General features: G+C 44.5%; 1 protein-coding gene across 3 annotated transcripts; it reads right to left on the minus strand.

The window, feature by feature from the left end:
* Positions 1–789: 789 nt before the first annotated feature.
* On the minus strand, positions 790–20,616 carry CYB561 (cytochrome b561). 3 transcript variants are annotated; one of them, XM_078866703.1, is made up of 7 exons: positions 20,520–20,593; positions 7,106–7,237; positions 5,671–5,930; positions 5,292–5,390; positions 4,508–4,611; positions 2,330–2,487; positions 790–1,281 (listed from the first exon to the last, which is right to left on the minus strand). In XM_078866703.1, exons 3-7 carry the CDS (start codon positions 5,882–5,884, stop codon positions 1,092–1,094), a joined length of 765 nt encoding a protein of 254 aa, XP_078722829.1. In that variant the 5' UTR covers positions 5,885–5,930; positions 7,106–7,237; positions 20,520–20,593; the 3' UTR covers positions 790–1,091. The 3 variants fall into 3 exon arrangements, with proteins under 3 accessions (XP_078722829.1, XP_078722830.1, XP_078722827.1); XM_078866704.1 differs by lacking the exon at positions 7,106–7,237 and having other exon boundaries at positions 20,520–20,616; XM_078866701.1 differs by lacking the exon at positions 20,520–20,593 and having other exon boundaries at positions 7,106–7,368.
* Between the last annotated feature and the right edge of the window lie 1,522 nt (positions 20,617–22,138).

Here is a 22,138-nt window from a genome sequence, read left to right on the forward strand (position 1 = left end):
GAATTACACTTATGTCGATATGTCTGCAATTATAGCATTGAAAGGCCATTTGCTTTGAGCAAGTAACGTGATCATTATCCACTCAGCAGCAGTACACTTTTTATGGCACAACAGCAGAAATCTTACTCTGAAAGCAGAATGCAAAAACAACATATTTCACAACATGGGTTGGACCGAACTGAGGATTAAAATATCGACAGTGATATGCAACCCGTGGCGTGTATAAATCTAGACTGCAAGTGATGTAAGCGCTTACATCTTAAGGCCAAGCCTAGTTAAATTTTAGTTTAGGCATTAGCCAACCTATAAATAATTTTGGTGCAATCCCTGAAGAAGGAATCTTGCATGACAATTCTACTTCCAACTACGACAAGCAGAATAGTCATCACGACGCATATTGAACTCAAACGGCGTCTAAACGCAACCACATCGCAAGACGCGACATAGAAGAGTGGGACACGAGCATGCTGGGAAAAGAAGGAACGTTTTATTTCATTACGAACCAAGTATCTCCAAGTCAAAATTAAATTAAATATGTTGTAACCAATAGGTGTAATCATCGGGATACTATGGCTGTTTGAAATGGTAAAGCTCAGGGGAGGTGATGAAACAAGTTGAAAAATGTATAAGTAGTTTGATTCAGACAACGGCTAAAAGTCTGATGTCAGTTTGATGTATATAATTTCTCTAACAATATCAGCAAGGTGCCAAGTCCCATTTGGGGAAATGCTATTCTCCGCTCAAGTGGTTTATTTCTCACTCACTCCAGGTGCAACAAATTACTTCCGCATGAAACAGCATGTTTTTTTTTCCAACTCGATTAAACCCACCTGGCATGGGTAAGAAATAGCACGCAAGACGGACACATCACCTCCCCAATGTAAACCTGTGCCTCGCCAGTCACCCACAATAAAGGTGAAGGCAGTTCCCCACCACCTATTCACCAGAGCATTGATTGAGGGTGCTCATCATCGCACCCCTTCACCCGACTCCTGGTCATTAAGTCGGGACCTAATCAGTAAACGGCTACGTCGAGGGGAAGGCCGCGTTTGCAGTCGTCCTCACGTCCCGAAGCAGGCCACGGCGCCGCTTCAGTCCTCCTCTTCGTCGCCGCGCGTGATGCGGTGGAAGTGCAGGCTCAGTGCCTCCTCCTCGGGGTTGCCCGGCCGTTTCCACTCGTGCCGGGTCACGACGTACGCCACGCACGCCGCAAACGCCACCAGCAGGAGACCCAGTGCGTTGGCCAAGATGCCCTCTGGTGGAAACTTGCTGTATGTATCTCTGCATGGAGCGGCGGGGGGGGGCATGACATTCGCTCACTCCTGGACAAGAATGTGCCTAGCCAAATAATTACATTCGTACGCTTAAAACAATATATCTCTATAATAAATGTGAGCGTGCTCTGACAGAAGACATGGCCTCCGAATTAGTATCGCAAAGCAATTTGAGCCTCATTTAATCAACTGTAACATATAAATAAAAGAACAGCTCAATGTTATCAGGCGGAGAACAAACGAGAGGTTTGATTCGATAATTGCATCCAGTCTTGTTGAATGTTGCAAAATCACACGAACTGCACCACTGATCAGTGTGACAGGTCTCGTTACACCAGTATGCTCAGCAGCCGACGACGCCACGTTTGCCGACACCATGTTTTTCCTATGCAACAAAAAACACGTGCTGCCATTGCATTGCAGGTATGAGACTAAAACCACTTGCAATCGTCACCTGAAAATGTAAGACGAGTGCATGTCGCCTCTCAAAATAAAAGCCACAAGATGCCACTGGCACCCAGGTCTATTTGACACGAGGCTGCACATGAATGACGATAATTTGTTCGGGGGCCAATTAAACTATGACAAAGCAGCAAGGCCTTCAAGCGACACGTTTTAAGACTACCGATGAGAGATCCCCAGTGCTCCCTCCCCCCTCCTTTCACACCTCCAATCCTTGTTTCCCCTGCGGGCCTGGGACTACCCCTCCGTAAGTTGAATGTCCCCCCCCCCTCTTCTTCCCTTACCATCCCTTCTCCCTCCAGATGAAATCACATTGACTCCCGAACGCGATTCCTTTGTGTGAAAGAGGCGATAGATGTATTCCCCGCGCCCTACACCCGCGGTTAAGTTCTCCCGTCTTATATAGACAGACCAGTTGCATTGGGTCCGAGGTCCCAGAGTTTGTCCCCGTCCGTTTTTTTTTTGTCACCTAAAGCATTGTTGCGGGCCAATGTTGTTTCATAAAATCGTCATAGCGAAAAATAAATTAAAAGACAGCCGAAAGGGGACAGCTTCACACGCGGGCACTGGGGGGTGTGGCCTGGCCAACGTACTTGATGCTGAACAGCAGCTTCTCGGTGATGCCGGTGAGCGATGCAGCTACTGCCATGCCGAAGATGGTCACGCCGAAGAAGGAGTGCAGGGGCAGGTACCACGCTCGCAGGGCGGACGTGCCACCCGGGAACAGGAAGATGATGAAGCCGAGCAGCCACTGGGGAAGGGGCAGACGGATGGGGTCAAAGCTCTTTCAGCCCCACCTCTCTTCCAGCGTAATGAGACAAGTCCGAAATTGTCAGCAAGCGAAGTGGAAACGCTTCGGTGGTACACATTTGTTGACGACTGATCTCATCACAGCTTGGAAGCTAAGCAGTGTTGGGTCTGGTTAGAACTTTGATGGGATACTGCCTGGGAATAGCAGGTGCTGAAGGCTTGGGCTACATGGTGCACAGGAGATGGCAACACAACAACGGGGTTCAATCGAGTTGGATAGAACTTTAAGTGTTATCCCCTGAAATGCATGGGTTTACTCCAGGCGCTTCAGTTTCCTCCAACATGCCAAACACTCATTAATATAATTGGCAAAACATCCCTATGGAGAACCATCCGGAAAAGGGATCTGACGACTCGGTGAGGCTTTTTTTCCTGGGTAAACAAAGGATGTTATTTTTTATAGTATTTCGCTATTAAAAGATAATTCATGTGATAACCTTTTCAATAGGTATCACCTCCAAATGCCATCCGTGGTCATAGACTTTTCCAAATAATACAAATAAATCTGGCTACCCTCGGTGATCTGGGACCACAGACTCGATACGTGTATATGGAAGCCTCAGAAAAGGTTAGCTAAAAATATATATTCATGGAAATATAACCAGATTACATGCATCTGGGGCACTGGTTACAATTCATTGCTTTGTTTTACCAGGCAGGACAAAATAAGTAAATCTGTTTTGTAAATTAAGTGAACGAGGACTGCAAAGCGCACTTGGAAAATCAATTAAATTCCTATTCAAAGCAGGAATTTACTTTCAATGCAATTAGTACCTCCTCTGTTAGCCAAGTGCAGTGTTTGCTTTTCAGCTATTTGAGGAAATGGATTGATAAGGCTGTCTAAAACCCAAGCTTGATTTCCTGCTGGAATTTAATTTCGGGTTGTAAGGGTTATTAGATGTTGTATTTATTCATATATATACACACACTACTTCTTTCTTATGGCAATACAAAAGAAGAAGATACACACTGATACATGTATTGGACAAAAAAAACTTATCATCAAATATACTCTACTCAAGAAAATGTATTTTTATTGTGCAATCGGCATCATGTCCTGAGACAGTGCCAATTTTCAACTCTTGCAGAGCAGTTTCATCGCTACCCTGTGTTAGAGAAGGGTCCAAAAAGAGTTAATCACAGAACTACGTCCGAGATCCATTCGTCACCTCTAATCTGTATCAGGGCATTGCACTTCCGGTGTGCCCTGCTAAAGAGATGTTAGTTCCATGGAAATGAAAGCAACCATTTGTTCATTTATTTAGATCTTGACATTCCCAAAATGTAAGTTAAACTACAATTTTAAGTGTGGGGGTTTTTTTTTTGTGGAGTCACTTGAGAATCTGGTTTACTCACAGGTTACTTCCTAGTAGTTGAATCCAGGATATCTGGGGTGGTGGGCACAGCACTCTGACTCACGCGGCATTGTGGCCAATTCACATAATTGGTTTAAAATAGCAGCCATCAAAGATGTGTTTTGACATTTTTGGGTCTCATCAAACTAAACTAAAGATGTTTTTTTATCTTGCCAGGTAATGCCCACAGCTATTTTTCAGAAGCAACCTGGCCACAAATGATAGCTCACCAAAGTGGCTTATGATGTAGAAATGTATAGCAGCCAAATATTCTACACACACGTTTCTAAATGTGGAGGAAAAAACCAGAAGAGCCGGAGAATAACCCATGCGACCACGGGGAGAGCATGCAAACTCCAACTATGCAAACGTCAGGGTCGGCATCGAACCCACAACCTCCTGAAGGTGAACATCTCACCACCCCACCTTGCACCCACGGTGGGGTAGCTGCACTTGGGGGTCAAAGGTTCCAACACGCTACTACGCCAAAGGGAACAATGGTTTAAAAAATGAAACTTACCTGCGAGTGAGAAAGGAAGCGGTGGCAGAGGAGTTAACAGAGAGAGGCTGAGGGAGGTGCAGTGTTGTGAAAGAGCGGCTCCTCACCTGCATTGCAAACAGCATGATGGTTATGATTCCCAGCCAACTGTGCAGGCTGTAGAGGTTGGGGATGTTCAGGCTGTTGTGAAAGTCAAACACGGCGACAAGCCCTACACAGAAAAAAACACAAGGCAACAGATTGATCAGGAAGAGCCACCATACACTGAGAATTAGAAGGGAGAATTTCTCTGGAAACACCAACATCTAAACCGCGCTTTGTTTTTTGCGCCATCACCTTTGCAAAAGGGCGTCCCATTGTCACGTAGAAACAATTTTGTTAAATTTTGCAGTTTTGGAATGATGTACTTGTTTTTTCTATTGCAAGTAACACAGCTTTCACTGTGAATATAAAAAAATGCATACGGATGTAAATAATAAAAATGTCCTCAATGTGTTCAAGCAAACAAAAAACCGTGAAGTGTTCCTGTGTTATTTACTGTTAGCTGTTACATGCAAATAACATATGTTTATGGCAAAGTGCAACTCATTTCAAGCTTGAACGAACTGAATAACAAAAGCATTTGGTGGCTTATAAACAATCTCAGGCCAAGATGAACCGGACATGGGATCGAGTTGCAGTGGAAGTGTGGTGTCAGGCAGCACGGAGGCAGGATAATGATGGTGTGAAGATAATGACATGTTGGCTCGGCATGAACCGATGGGGGGAGGGAACGTGGAGGTTTGGTGGACGTACAGTCGAGCGATGATTACAGGGACCCTGAGCAATAATCAATTATATAAGCCCCCCCACGCCACTGTATTGCTCACGCTCACTCAAGCAAGAACTCACCGATCACAGAGGAGATCAGCGCACACATATGCAGGGTGGCGTGGATAATCTTAATGCATTTCTTGTTCTCTTCACGGAAAACGCGGTACACCAAAATTGCTGGAAAAGATACAGAAAGGCAATCTGGTGAACGTAGCAAACAGCAGCATACACTGGAACCTCTGTAGGCCAATGAGGGTTATATGGTTTGTTTAACCTAGGTGAGAACTCTAAGAGACTGGGATAGCCTCATTAGTGATCTGGGCCATCAAAGTGACCAAAGTAAAAAAATCTAATATATTGCACAAACACAAACCAGTGTTAAATCATAAATTCCCTGTGCAGCGCAAGTTGGCTCGGCGCAGATTACTTTCACGCCCATCGTGTCAGGATGACGTACCATCTCCATATAAGAACACCATGCCGATGACCATGCAGAGCGGGTGGATGTTGAACTCCAAGACGCCGTGGTCCCAGGAGAAGCCCCCGCGGTAGTGGCCCATCCACACGCCCACCACGATGACGGCGGCGAGGCCCAGCACCTGCGAGCTCGCCACGAACCAGGGCAGCTGCTTGAGGCTGCTCGAGGAGCTCTCTTCATCGGGGCTCGACATCGTGCACACCTCCGCCGCGTCGCAGGCGCCGATGTCACCGTCGTTCCTGTCGTGCGTGCGTGCGCGCGGAACGACGCGAGTCAATCTTGGCCCGTCGTGGCAGCGGGCATTCCCTTCCCATGCCGACATCTCCAGAGCCAACCAATGGGGAGACGTTGCCCACATTTATACAGAATAATAATACCCGAAATAGGGTAAGGAGGGAATGGCACCCAAAGAGCTTGATGATTTAAGACCCAAACAATATTACTTATTTATAGTTTTCACCTTTTTTTGACACCAGCTATGCCTAGAAAACAATGTTGTCGGATTTTATATTTAAAGACGGTTTTTAAAACCTAAATTTGGACAACTGTTGTCATGATGTAATGTTATGACAGTTACCTGGACTTCTCGTTTTGCAGTTTGAAATAATGGTCAATAAAACAGGGATTCACAGTTAGATCGCGTAAGTATAACGTCAATGGTGCCATTCGCCCCCCCTCTATCAAACACAGCCAAACAAATCAAGTTGTCACGTGAACAAAATATTTTCCTTCATACATGTGATCTAACCGTATTTTGTTTACGAGCCATATTGGTCGAGAAAACCTAGGGTGTTAAATTAAAACGAGGTTTTTTTTTGTATAATTTGCAAGTTAATAAGTAAAACATGACATACAAGGGCATGTTTTTTTAACACACACGGCTAGGACTTGGAAAATGCCACATTCGTTACTACACATACAGCTTACTGCAAATACCACATTTGCTGCAACATATCACTGCAAATTAATCTGATCACTGCGATACAAAAATCCAACAGAAAAACAGGAAGACCAATTGCAATGGATCTTGAAACAAAATAAGCGCTCGCATAACCTGAAAAACAACACAGGTAAGATAAAAGACGATTAGACATGGATAAGTGATGCCAAGTAAATTTGCTCCCTCTTGGCGTCACGGTGGCAGAAGAACCAGCAGACCGAAAACGCCTCCATAATTTGACGCTGCCACGCCGGGGGCGCAGTGAAGCCAGCCTCACAAGGAGCCATCCCTGACTGCTGCATAACAACATCGCCGCAGAGCCACGAGAACGAACCTGAGCCAGGACGTGCACGCACGGGGCGCACGAGCACAGGTCAACAACGCGCGCGTGACAAGACACCTGTAAATCTCAGGTCACGCACACACACAGACCGTCGTAATACTCCCCACGATAAATAACGAGTAAAAACTCACCCTCCAGGTGGGAGTAATAAACGAGAGCCTCTCGCCGGACGGAGCAGCGGCAGGTAAGAACGAGAGGGGCCGCGCCGTGATTGTGCGCTTGACTTGCGGCACGCTGTGCTCAGCGCGGTGTCCGGCGTCGATCTGCCGGTCGCGCAAGCGCGATGCGTCAGCAGCTATACCGACGGTTGCCGTGGAAACTGGTCCAGACGTCACGTTAGCGGAGGCGATAAAGGAGCTCGCGTTTTGGTGGAAACATCGCCGGGAGGTTTGCCGAAGCAGCCGGGGCATGGGGGGAAACGCCCAGAGGCCGAAGGATAATCAGTTGTCCTTCATTCTCAATTTACTGCTGGCTGAAGCTCATTGCTCCTACAGGGTTGGTCAGATTAGCGCCGCCTGTGAGGGAGGCAGCGCTCTGAGTGGAAGTCAACAGTGGAATCTTTACATTGATGTAAGATTTATAACAGAGGAGTGCAATGCTCATGTGAGCGGAAGGGAATTGACATTATTTATTGCTGAAGGGTCAAGATATGCAATGAGTCATCTTACTCATGCACGTGCAGTTACATATAACTACCCCCCTATTGTGACAGATTTTAAGAGTAATATTCGGTTATTTCATTGCCAAAATAGCTATGTATGCTGCCCAATTTTGCTATTGTTTGTTTATCAAATATTGTTCACCTCAGTGATGTATGCTGCCACATTCTGCTTGAAATTGTTAGTGGCAATAATTACAATGCCTGATTAAAACTAGTGTATTTATCGCTTGTACTTCTTAAGTTGTGTTCCAGATCTTAATATCATGGTAGTGCTGCAGGACAATATTTTATTATCCAAACTTATCAGGTATTTGTTTTTTAAAGCACAATTTGCAGAGTTCCTCATTTAAAAGAAAGCGTTAAGGAGGCACTGTCAAACGTACATGTTATTTATAAATGCGAGGCAAAAATTATGAAACCATAACCCACGCTGAGCTCAGGTTTGACACAACTACATGCCTTTTATGTAACCGGGCTCTAATGTTTAAATGCCACCATTAAACATCAGGTTATTCAGTGGCCTTACCGGAATAAAAAAAAACAGGAATGCAAACCGCAAACAACCACCATCTGCAATGTCCGTGCGACGCTTATTAAGTTCCGCTCAATTACATTACAGCAGCTGGCAGATGGCTTCCGCTGCCTGGATCATCCGATTACAAGTTGTGCTGCTTGCCCAGGGGGGTGGCTGGCTCAAGCCATCTTTCACGCCAGACCACACTCATCCTGCAATTGCCTTGCTCCGGTCACTTGGCCACTGGCCCGCTTAACCAGAACCACCCTCCCCATTACGCAAAAGTGGCGGGGGGGCGCCTGTTCCCGCAGCCGAGCTAAGTGGGTCTGTCGTTTTTGCCTAATCAGTTCACTGGCTTGGAGCCCCCCCGACTTTGGCGCTGACGTTTTTTATCAATGGGCCGATCGTTTCAAAGCGTGGGTATCAAGTCGGCGGCTGCCTCGTCTGCCGCCCTTGCGGACGTGCAGGAACCCGTGACGCCCTGTGTAACGGACATAATGGTGCACCGCGACTCGATCAGCAAATCGATTGTCATAATTTGCGGTTGTGACTTGATGCGAGCACACACAAAAAATCGTTCAAGATTTACAAGAACACGCGTATTATGGACCGTGTTCTCAGCCTCAAATGTATATTTTTGTTTTGGTCCACTGGCATAAATTCAACAGCATATAATTTTCATAAATAATATTCAAATCAACTGTTACGTGCATGATGCGATACATGCGAACAAAAATCTATTTCTATCAAATTATTTAATCAATGCATGGTTGCATTCCCTCTGTGCAAGGGGGTGTAAGCATTGAGACAGTTTAGTTTCATACCCCAGCTCCAGCAAAATAAACGATCAAATAAATGGAGCGGATGACAGAATCACATGACACCAACATGAAATATGCAAACAGAAGAACCAGACCCAAACTTCAGTGGAGTTAGAAAGCAGCAGGATTTATTTTAAGCTGTATGTTTAACTATCAGGTATAAGATAGGCAATACGTGTACTTAACTGTCAGAACATAACACCATTCGTTTTCACGGAGATGGGACCCTGCACATGTAAATGAATTGTGTTGTTTTGTTCTTTTACAAACGAGAATCAAGACAGGAATTCGTACAACAAAGATAGGAAAAAAACAAACTGTGTAACAAACTGTCAGGTCGACCAAAGGCCATAAGTGTGTAATTAAAGATGATACAACTACCATGAAAGTATGGACACATAACACCAAGACAATGTTCCGAAACAAAGTATACATAACAACAAGTCTTGGATATTACCAGTAAATTGTTAACATGTGTTCTCACACAGTATATTTGTTGATGTAATAAAGAGACGTTGTGTGAGAAATCCATCGTGCCCTGTCTGTCCAATCTGTAGCTTAGACAGTAGTAACACAAGCACAAGATACACACAGCATGTGAAAATGATCTGTCCACTTTAACTTGTTACTTTATCGCTTTTATTCAAGCAGTTAACCCCAACCATGTCATCATCATTGATAAGCAGAGGGCCCCACATAGTGCTGGATACACCGTTTGTCAGTGCACTGCACCACACCGTACATAGCCAACCGTGCGAATCAGACGTGCAGAGCATACAACGATCTGTGAGACTCAATAATGAGTCGGTGGGCAGATCTGCAGGTGGCTCTATAAGCGAGTCAGTCTCGAAACCAATTTTCTTCCCAAGACACTCCAGCCTCCTCCATGTCTGCTTCGTGGAGATCGCCTCTGGTGACAGCCAGTTACTGCACGTTTTCCCTATTAACTTTGTGCTTGTTCGGATGGGCATGAATTCATCAAGAACAGTAGTGATGTAATTTCCTAATTGAGATGCAAATGAATCAACCATCAATGCAGGATTGAGACACGCCGATAATAACCAAACTTTCTAACAGAGAGCATTATGGTTCACTCGTTTCCAGTCTCTGTATGATATCGTTGTGACGAGTGGGTGAATAATAGGTTATGCCACTTTGCACGTCACGTGACTCATCTGAAATACCTACGTCTTCAATAATAATGTCTGTGACAGTTAAGGCATCCGCGGATGTGAAGATGTGACCAGTATATTTTCCGAGCTACATATTGCGACGCTGGCGTGCTGGGTGAAACTGTGACTGTCAATAATCTCGGCGAGATCACTGTTGATTTTACCACAAGTACCAGTCAATCCGGGATAGTTCAAGTCACCACAGATGATGTAGCGAGAGCCAAGTGACCCACAGTCCAGAGGACCAGAAGCTCAGAAAATAAATCCGACAGCAGTGAAGACAGTGATCGATAGATGGAAGCAATCGGAAGCCCACGCATGCTCTTTCGTTATTTTCACAAGCAGCAGCTCGAATTATGTGATTGTTAATGAGTCTCTCAGGACTTTCACGCAGATGTCTTCACGGTGAATCAGTGCGATCCCACCACCATTCAGGCTGCTGGTGCCAGGCTCCCTGAGATGGTGAAGATGTACAATAGCGAATTCGTTAGGTGCAGCCTCACGCTTAATTACGTCTGTTGAGTCATCATATACTCAGGTTTCAGTAATGACAACAATTGTTGAGTCCACAATTGTTGATCAGATCGTGGATCAGCGACATCTTGTTGCGTTCACCAATCCAAAGTTGAGGAGCCCTGGTCCAGGGTTTGGCTCGATACCTGACGTCAGCAGTAGTATGGCGATGAAGGTGCTCTTCCCTAATCGTCTGGATGCAGGGCAGAAGACGAACTGACTAGGGCTCCAGCACAACCATGTGCGAGGCATTGCAACAAGTGATGAACACGGTCGGGTAGAGGTCAGCATTTCCACAGCGATCATAGCACTCCCTTCTGCACGTTGGATGCTGGGCCAAGTCTGCTGGCGAGTTCCACCACAGTATCGGCGACGTTTTGGTGAGATACAATTGGTTTGTCGATCAAGAGAAGTTCCCGGTATGGCCCCCCATTCTCCAGGGAGGAGGGGAGGCATTGCTTGACCACACCGCTCAGCTCGCTCAGCCACTGTCCCGCAGAGCAAGGCCTGGCCGCAAGCAGCCGGGCAGCAACAGCAAAAGTTGCAGCGTCGCCATCGGAAGGTGTTGTTGCTGCTGTTGCTGCTGTTGTTGTTGCTGCTTTTTCTATTGTTGCTGCTGTTGTTGCTGCTGTTGTTACTGTTGTTGCTTCTGTTATTGCTATTGTTGCTGATGCTGCTGTTGTTGCTGTTGTGTGTCCCAAGACCTACTTCCCATGACGCAAGTCCCATTTGTTTCTCCCTGGCTGCTCAGACAGGGCCAGCTGCTGCAGCGTTGTGTGTCCTTAGGAGTCTGATGCAAGGGCTAGAGGAGCCACCAGCTCCTTGCAGAAAGTGATGCAAGGTGGCTTCACCGACAGCATCAGTGTGTAAAACAAATCATCATGGAAGCTTCTAGCAGCAGTCCCCACATAGCAGGCTCTCGATTCCTCTTCAGAATTGATTAGATGCTGACACTTATTTTCAAGTTCTTCCTTGGAGCAGCATTTGACAGCCATCTTTTCTGATTTTTCTAAAAGATGCAGTAACTCTTCTGCAGTTTGCATGCAGATTCTGCCATTCGGGACATCTGTTGCTCCCGGTGGCTCTATCTCTCACTGTTCATGCAACTTATTGGCAAGACGAAATTTTGGATTAAATTGGTTCAAAAGTGCCACCAGAATACTAAAATCTAATGAATGCAGTGGCTGCTCAAGGTCACCTAGAATAACATGGATGTTCTTGGTTAATACATAGTTGACAATTGCTATTAGTTAGAATAGTCTGGCAACCAAAGTGGCCCCATTATGGTTCCAGGTAAATGCAGTGAAAGGTGTGACTTGATAAGGCTCAGTGGGCAAGTTGAATGCCTACCTTGGATGATGTGCTTCAAACGTTCATTTCCGTGTTAGAAAGCGTTTGCTTCAGCTATCTTGATATAGGTGTAGCTTATGGAGAATGCCATTGACTTGTTCATCTCTTCAAATCAATCGTTTACATCTGCCTCTGTCATTTGCATCGTCACCAGAGCAACTGTTCATCCATACTCCGTGCTTATGAAGTCTCTTAAGTCAGTTTAAATATCCATTGCAGCATTGTTGAGTGCCAAGTGAAGAGATACATATATGTCCATGGTGCTAGCAGAGGAAATCTGGAACACTTTGCGGGATGCCTCACAAGCCACTGTTTATTCACTTTCTTCTTGCATTCATCTTCAAAAAGGGAACCCAAATCCTTTAGCGCAAGACACATCCAGGATATAGTTCAGTAAAGTGCTCAACCGTCTATGTCGTTTTTAGAACTAAAATCTTTGCTGACACTGCTTTGTTTCCTTTTTGGTTTTGGAAAATCAATGCCAGCTTCATCTGCAAGCAGCTTTAAAATCGCCTTTCTCTTTTTTGGAGACTTTGGCAAACTTCGAAGTACTCGTTGCTTAGCTTTCTCCAGTGACTGTGGTGTTGTGAAGACCTTTCTCATGGACTTAGAAGGACCAGCAGCTACCGATGCCACACATGAGAATTTCCTTTCCCGATGTCGCTGGACTCGCTCTCTGTTTTTCTTCAGAGCCTGAAGTTTTTCCTTCTCTGACATTGTAGCCTTCTGTACTCTCTTCCTCTCCCTGTCCTTCTTTCTCATGAGATCAGCCTTCTCTGTGTTCATATTCAGTTTGGTTCTGTACCTCTGCATCTTTTCCTGTGCAGTTAGTGGCATCCTTGACAGTAATGTGATGTGCACCTACAACCATCACATACAATAAAAGGTAACCGTGTTACATCACTAACAAGGTCATGGTAACAAAATGCATTAAGCATTCTCGAAGAAAAAGAACTAAATTTTTTTTTTTAAGTTCATAAATGATATATTCATTTTGCAATTGAAACTTATGGCGGAACCCCCGGGGTCCCAGAAGCCCCCGGCTCTCGCATAAACTGCGTGGCGACATCATTTTATGTCTGTTGAAGGCGAACAGTACGGCGATCTATTCCTCTCGACGAGCTCTACACGATGCGCTAATCCAAGTTTCAAAGTTTTGTTTCTTCTGCGCATTTATCCTCGCTGTGCTTGGACGACATGACAACAGAATGATCCGTGCCAGGTGGGTCGCGGCGTTTATGTGCTCGGTGGAACGGAGTCGGCAATTTTTTTTTATTAATTACGATTTGGCCTTCCGTTTATTTGAAACCCCGGGGTCCCGCCATAAGGTTCAATTGCCAAACAAACTCATTAACACAAATGCTAAAAGATTCTTAGCAGAAACCATATCTAACCAAAATCATATCTGTCATTTGGAAGAATTGTTTTTTTACAGCCCTTTATCAATTTTGCTGTTTTCAACAGTGCCCCTACATCAATTGGATATTGAGTTAAACTTTGCAGCCCTCTTTGTTAAGTTCGACAATTATTTCCTGTAACTCTTATAAAATGTATTATCATTACTATGTTGTCATCAAATCTGAGATGGATGATATTTTCTCCACTTGTGTTTATGCTTTATATCTAAAATCCATGTGTTTTAAATGTTCAAATGCTGCTCTGATTAGCACTGCTGGAAGTGTATCTCCATGTCTGACACCTATTCTAATTTGCATATTGTTGATTTTTTTCATATCATCTATGAGCAGCCAGTGCATGTATCGAAAACACAAACACAGCAAAATAGAATGGAGCAAACTGAAAGTGTACAGGAAAACATGCTTTGAATATATATTGGGAATCATAAAGAGGAACACATGGATCAGCAAGAAAAATGCAAATGACAGATATTATTATTTCAAAAGACGGCAAGCGGGCGTGGGCAGGATGCATGTAAGGGATGATTGCAGATGGATGAGACTGATGATGTAATTGCAGCCAAAGAAGAGTAGGCACTTGAGAGGAAAATCTACTGCAAGATTGGAGTGATTATATGATTCAAAGTGTAATGAGCGTAATGATTATGGCATTGCAGGACCATAAGGAATGGTGATGCCGTGGGAAGGTCTCCTTCTAACGGTGGTGGACAGACAATGGCTGATGATGATTACATAACTGGCACAATTTATAATTATACATGTCTATACAATACTGTTTTAATAGGTGTTCGATTCATTATTTATTTAGAAACCAGGACGCATGAAGACGCACATGTATGAAAAATATTGCACTTATGGTAGCAAAATGTGGCACATTTCATCCAGTAGTAGATACACAATAGCTTTTTGTTTACCTGATCCTATGGATCTCATGTGCCAGGACGGTGTTTTTGTAAACATACAATATTTATAAAAAGACAAAGCTCCAAAAAATGCGAAACAAAGATGCACAGAGAACATATACTCCAGAGCCAAGTGTCATTTGGCTTGTTCCTGAAAAACGACATTGTTATCAGCAACAAGTTTTATCCCACATCAGTTTAACACCCAAATTCCACCTCCACATTGTCAAACGGGCCAGTGTGCTAACATGACAAGCCTACAGCAATATTTCTAAAATCTGAATAAAACAGAGTCACGGCACAGAATCATTAATCATACGCATAATCCTCAGGGCTAAAACTGTCACTGGAAGTGCTAGCATCTGGTTATTCTGGAGGGACTGCTGCTAAAAGACTCCATGTATTTCAAATTAATTGCATAAGTAGAGCGGGGAGGGTGTACTAAATGACAAGACAAAACATGACTTGGGCAGGCAGGGTTTGTATGAGAGACCAAGTCAGGCAAGATTACTCCTATTATTTACTCACATCGGGTGTATGTATGCGTGCGTGCGAGCGGCAGTGTAGTGGTGAGCGAACCCAGTGACCCTCGTTAAATTCCTCCTTAAGGTTAATATCGGTGAAAAATATGTGAATCGGTGCTGGGCCTCCCCGAGTTCGACTCAACCTTAAATGAGTACCTGGTGTGGTGTGTAACATTAGGAATGGGGATAAAATTTGGCTGGGCATGGTGCTGGCCACCCATCCCCTCCATGCATGTGCCATATCGACCTTCATAGGTGCTTGCTAACCGCACATGCCCCAACAGCCTGTTAGAGGCTATATGGGGGGTATTTGTCTTTTTTATGTGTTGAGTGGTGGCGCAGTGGTTAGCACACTTTGATGTGAATCCAGAAAACCTAGCGTCAATTCCTGGCCTCAGCTAACATCATTGTTGATTATCCGAATCGGTCCTGGGCCTTCCTTAGGCTTTACATGAGTATCACGAATCAGGAGATGAAGGCGACAGGGCGAGGTTGTGCTGCGACACCACCTCACCCACGTGCACCCTTCCAGCCCTTATCGTCGCTCTCAAAGGGTACTTTCCTCAACAGTCTGTATGGCTATCTGGGAATGTTTTTTTATCTTTAGCATTTGAGCAATTAACATGTCTCATGAAACGAGCAATCCAGGTTGGTTTCAAGACATTTGGATCATGGGACCTTTTTTGCCAGTAGCAAAGTATGAAAAAATAAGGAGTTCAAACACCAAAAAGATACCGGTTGCAAGGAATCAAGTCAGCATTAACCACAATGCATATATTATCAAAGTATGTTGTTGGCATGTTCACCACAAGTACGGGTGGTTAATGCAGACAGGATTCCTGGCAAAAGCTATCTATTTGGTGTTTGAACATCTCAACACCTATTTTATTGAAAGGGTTAAAACCTATGCTTGTTCTTCTTAGCATTCCGATCATTGACAATTTTAAATCCAAATCTTATGACAACGCTTTATCCGTGTGTGGCGCTTCCCCTAAGTCGACCAAGCGTAAAATGAGTACCATGTCAAGTGTGTTAAGATCGGCGCTGGAAAGTTACAGAATGACCAGGCAGCCCCCTTGTGTGCCATTCATTCCAGCCACAATAATCACGCCCTCACAAGTAGGCCACCGGGCTACCACACGGTAATGATTAAACACATTTCTCCTTCTCAATAACCGCATCTTACATACGTTAGTAAGATTAATTAAGCTCGTGGTGTCAAGTTTGGGTATTGGTAATGCAAGACTCCCCCCCTGTTGTCATAACAAGTTGTACAAACACTCATTACTGGAATAAAAAAACACTTATTTGAGCAAAACAGCCAACCAGTGTACAAAGGATGAGGATCATGTTATCGTTTGTGTGTATATATATAAATGTTTACAAAATATGAGCAAACAATAAAAAAAACCTACTGCTGTATTACGAATTTAAGTTATTTGAGACGAAGAAATAAAAAATTAAGGTGCAATCCTGACCTGCTCTGAGCATAAACAGCTGACATGTCTGTCATTGCACTGTTAAAAACATCACGTGCCTGGGCAAAACGAGGTCAATGTTGTAGTCAAAATACACAATGTGTCAAAGAAATGTTTAACCATACACGGTATTGTAATAATATAATTTATTGTAATTTAATATCGTAAAATACTATAACTTCCCTTAAGTTTTTATGCAACAAATTATTTCTTAATGATCCGTGGAAACGTTTTACAAACTTTTCCCGCTTTTGGGCGATTTCCCCATACGCGGGTGTGGGTGGGGAATCCGAGGATCGCTGTTCAATGCAAAAACAGAAAATGTGTGCCCAAGATAAAACAACTCAAATCAGGTTGAACAAATACACATACCAAAAAAAAACCACAAACGCCATTTCGCATGGATTTCTTTCCACTGGGCCAAGCTTTGCATTATACCAGGACATGCAGATACATCCTTAATGATAATAACAATTGACAAGACAATAAAATTAGTAATTTGTCTATCATAACAATAAGCTCTGCGTCTGTGCATAGCGACCACAAACATGACGGCTGTTTATTGATGTGCAATTGCCAATTTTCCATACCAACATGTACTCTATACATTATTTTCCAGATGGTCCCATGCCATGAAATGGAAGTTTGATATTAAGCGCATGTCTTCACATTCAATGCAAACATCTGCAACAGGTTGACTTCGACACTGAGGAATACCACGCATGGGATTTAACAATTTGGCAACTGCGCGTGCCAAGCACAGCTGCACTAACCGTTCTCACAAAGGGAAGCACGCAATCATTATCAACAACACACACACAAATCCCTCCCCAAAATTAGCCTGACAGGCTTTAAAGATCCTATGGATAAGGCAGGGGGTATCTACCCCTTTGACCAAATCCCCTGCGCCAATAACTGTCACCTATTAAGGGCCAGTGCTGCACACAAGCTGATTTGTGCCACCAATAGCCATGCAAGGCAATGCAACCTTGGTCTCCGTGTTGCTGATGTTGACTACAATGTGAAAGGCGCAGTACTCATTTCAGGATGAAATACAACTTGCTATAGATATATGCATCATGGACAGACGATGAACATGCTGGGTTCATACACGTCCGTGATACGTTCAAAGACCAAGGCAGCACGGCACACGAGAGGGTGAGTGGCGAACCACACGCCCGACCGCCTTTGTCTCCGAGTGGTGATGTTCATACACCGCACCAGGTAGTCATTTGGGGCCGTCTACTTAATACATACACAACCGAGCGTGATACACACAACCGTGTACACATGCATATATGTATTAACGTAACTACAAGGTAAGGGTGGCACGGTGATTAGCACACTGCGCTATGAATCTGGTAACCTAAGTTGGATTCCTGGCCACGGCTAACATCGGTGGTGAGTAATATTTGAACGAAACTTGAGCCCCCTCCCCTTCAATACGCCGCATTCACCAGTGAGGTGAAGTAGGACTCTTCATGAATGCCGTAAATGATTACTATTTTATTTACCTGAGCTACAGTACGTACATGCACATACATTCATAGATTATTCACAAACATAATACATGACGCACACACATACTGGACAAACACGTGTAATGTTTCATCTCCAAATTTTTCGTAAAAAGGACGCACGTTTATAGACGTCTGGCAATGTTTGACTAAATTACTATATAATACATAAAGCTGATCTAAAACACGGTAGGACAAACACCTCAGCCGTGGCAGACCACTGTTACAACTCAGTGGGCTCACATGACATTGACTTCTCCAAGACGGAGGTTCTCTGCAAGCCATCTGGCTATCATGAGAGATTCGTTCATGAGGCGATCCACATATACAAACACAGAGACAATTTTAACCGAGAAGATGGATTCAGGCTTAGCAATCATTGGAAGGACGTAATAAACCATTTCGATACACATTAGGGTGAGTTAAATAATACAGTGTTATATTAAAATGTATAAAGTATAGGGTGGTTTACAGCAATACAGTATATAATTTAATGTTGGGTTTATCTATGGCAGTATATAGTACTGTATATGCTAAGAGAATAAAGTTTAGATGGAAGTATATTATATACTTCTTACGACGTAGAATTGTAATTTATTATTTGTTGTTAGTAACTCAGCTTATTGTAGAGTATAGTAAGTATCAGTTTATATTTTAGTTTTTTATGTAGTTTTCACTTTGGTTTTCTACGTGGTTGTTTGGCAAATGCAGCTACATATCACTAACATTCCTTTCCTTTATTAACGCTGTTCCTTGCGCCCCCCCGTGGTGCTGTTGATCCTGCATAATGCATGGGCATAATGCGACTTTGAAACCCCTCCGCCCACCTCCTATGCATTGCCCATTGGTATGCTAAATTCCTCTTCATATGCACATTCTTTTGTTAAGGCGCTCCTCCTCGCTACACCTATATAAGCTCCTAGCTTGATAATGTTCTCATTCTTCGCCTGAGGACGGCTGCTTGCGTTGTGGCCGAAACGTCGTGAGAATTGTTTTATTATGTTTTATTTTTATTATTTTATTACTTCCCTTCTACGTGACTTTACCGAAAGAACCAAGAAGATGAATCCCTGCAGTCACGAAAGCTTTAAATCGAAATTTACTATATAATACATCAAACAATAAAAAACCCAATCACTGCCATCTCGCATACACAGCAGGCCATGAGCCACCGAAACCAATTAAGAAAAATCTCAACACATTCGTCAATAACACGTTGGTCTCACAAGGAACACACTTTATTGGCAATTGAGTGCAAATTTAGCTTTTTGTTGTTGTGTAGCAATGCCCATGCAGCATCGTATCGCCACATAATTCAAACCAATTATGAAATCACTTGACAGTTCAACCACCGAACCAAATAAATAAAAACTGCTCATAAATCCACTCAATTATTTATTCAACCAAAAACCAACGCGCTCAACGTATTACTCCGCACGAATTCCTGGGCCAATTAAGCAGGCCATCAAACACCCACTGGAGTAACCAACAATTCCATTAACCAACACTAGCCACTCAAACAATTACTCAACCAATTAAGCAGCAATCATGCAATTAACAAACCTGCTAATGATGCATTACGCATGACAATACAGCCTCCTGCTATGAAAATGTCAGGACGCTCCTGAAAAATGATAGAGACTCAGTGAGGCTTTTCTAGGCTAAACAAGCAAAAGTCATGTCAATCGTAATCATAACCACAAACCAATCACTCAATCAAACATTAAACTAGGCTTTCGCGACCAATATCATCCATAATACAGGTGAGTTTTGGGGGGGAGATTTGATCGCGGTTCAATATAAAAGTGTCAAAACAATAACATTCTCACGACGTTTCGACTGCAACACAAGCAATCGTGAGAATTATATATTTTATATTTTTATTATTGTATTGTTTCTCTTCTACGTGACTTACCGAAAGAACCAAGAATATGAATCTCTGCAGTCACGAAAGCTTTAAATCAAAAATCTAAGTGTCGTTAATGTGTCGATTGTAAATGTCGTGGATTTGCTCTTCAACACACCGGTGTGGTGCTGTACTCGTAACGAATTGGCACGTTCTGTTTACGTGACAACCCTTACTAGTTGTCCGTGTCGTGTGGTGGCGGCTTTAACGACACAACATTTATATACTGTACTTACGTGATTTAACCCCAAAAAACCCCGTCAATAATGGAAGTACGCCAGCGTTCGTTCTCAAGGCCGTGGCGACCTCGTCGACCCGAGAGACACAACACAAACTCATCACTGGCAGCGGCCGAACAACTTACTTGTACGCAGTGATACGAGTTTTGTTTAGTAACACGACAAACGTCCATACAACTTCCCACATATCCTAGAAGCGCATTGTTGAAGCGGGTGCGGTCAGTGAGCGGTGGGGGGTTCATGTGCGAGAGGCAAGGCCGTCTTCGTCTCCCTCCCAACGATACAATGTGTAGCACACTCGGAACGCGGACTCAACACGTCGAGTGAATGAAGGTTACTCCACTCCACATTGAGGAGCGAGTCCAGCTTAGCGGAGGTTACAAATTGCGGCAACTACGCCGCCCGCTGTTGCCATATCCGTGACGGGGATTCGAACCCGCGTTGTTGCTGGGTCTGTAGTGCACAGTGGCATGACACGCACACACACAAAAGACGCACAAAGACATACAAACACACACACGGATATTTACCTCCCAAACGCCACCAGATCAAGTCACAGAGAGACGGCAACGCAACGCGCTCAAAGCGGCATGGCGTGCGTTGACGATGACATCATCACGCACACAGCTGGGGCTCGTGCTGGCGTGACGTAATCGCGCGGGCCAGAGCACGCGCGATGACGTAGAGGCCGCTTGCGAGGCCTCGTGCTGGCGTGACGTCATCGCACGGATGCTGGTGTAGCGCGCTCTTCACGCGTGCGCGAGGCGAGCGTGACGACATCGCGCTGTCACCGCGTACAGGCCGCTGAGCGCGCGCCCCCGATCGCAGCGTTACGTCACCGCGTAACGGTCGCATTACGTTATCGCGCACTAATCGGCGTGACGTCACCATCGCGTTTATAAGAATCTGTACTTATACCGCGGGAGGAATCAGATGAACTGTAAAACTATTTTTTTCCCCCACATATGTCCAGTCGGGGCACGGGGTAACATCCAAGTCACGTAGAAATAAAATAAATAATAGAATACACGACGTTTTGATTGCAACACAAGCAACCGTCATCAGGTGCAAACGAATGCAAGCTCGGAGAGAGACACACAGAGAGAGACACCCACATGGGGGAGAGGCACACAGAGAGACACACGCAGAGGGCACGTGACCGGGACAGGGTAGTGAGGGGGGCCCGAGGGGGGCTTGAGGGGCACGTGATGCTCGGTCGACATCCTTCGGGAAAGGTCTCGAAGGGGGTGTGGCCTAAGACGGAGCGAGGCCACGCCCAGGGGCATCAAGGGGCGGTCCCGAGTGTTCTTGGCTCGTCTGTGGAGTCAAACCTGGGTGTCGCGTCGTCTCCGGGTCTTCGTCTCGAGTTAACTCGCTACTTACGTAGTTAGCCACATCACCTACTACAGAACCCGAGTTACGTTCAGTCAGAGGTCGCAAAAGGGTTTTGATTCCTTACCCGTACCCGGCCGCACCAGGGTCGCAAACGGCTACCCGTACCCGGCCGGGTACGGGTAGCCGGGTATCGGGTAGGGTACGGGTATCGGGTACCCGGTTGCGACCTCTGCGTTCAGTGTTACCCGCTGGGGAAGTTGTTAAATAAAAGTGTTGCCTCCCAGCGTGTGCCTCCGTGTTAAACACTACAACTGGAGTCTTTGGTTCTCTCGGTAAAGTCACGTGGATAGAAAAATAATTGTAAAAATGAATGAATTATTTTTAAATAAATAAATAGAAAATTTCAACCACTAATGTAGACTGTAGCCTGGTTCTTAATCGCCCCAACCATGAGGAAGGAGCCATCTGAGGATCCAATCAAAACCATCACCATGCCATACATAGGTGTAACCAAAAAGATTTCCAAAATCATGCACAAACACAAGATCCAGGTCCGATTTAACACAGTACATAACATTTGTGATCTGATCCCATCTGTGAAGGACAAGATTCCTGACATGCAATATCCCGGCGTCTACAAACTAAGCTGCATCTGCAGCAGCAGTTACATTGGGGAGACATGTCTCGGACCGTTTTCGTGAGCATAAGGCAGATTTTAAATGCGGTAGGACCAATACTTCTGCCGTGGCTGATCATTATTTTAATGCAGCTGGTTCACACGAAATTGATTTCTCTAAGATGATGGTACTTTGCA

Source organism: Lampetra fluviatilis, chromosome 2 (assembly GCF_964198595.1).
Source record: "Lampetra fluviatilis chromosome 2, kcLamFluv1.1, whole genome shotgun sequence".
In the NCBI taxonomy this organism is placed as follows: Eukaryota; Metazoa; Chordata; class Hyperoartia; order Petromyzontiformes; family Petromyzontidae; genus Lampetra; species Lampetra fluviatilis.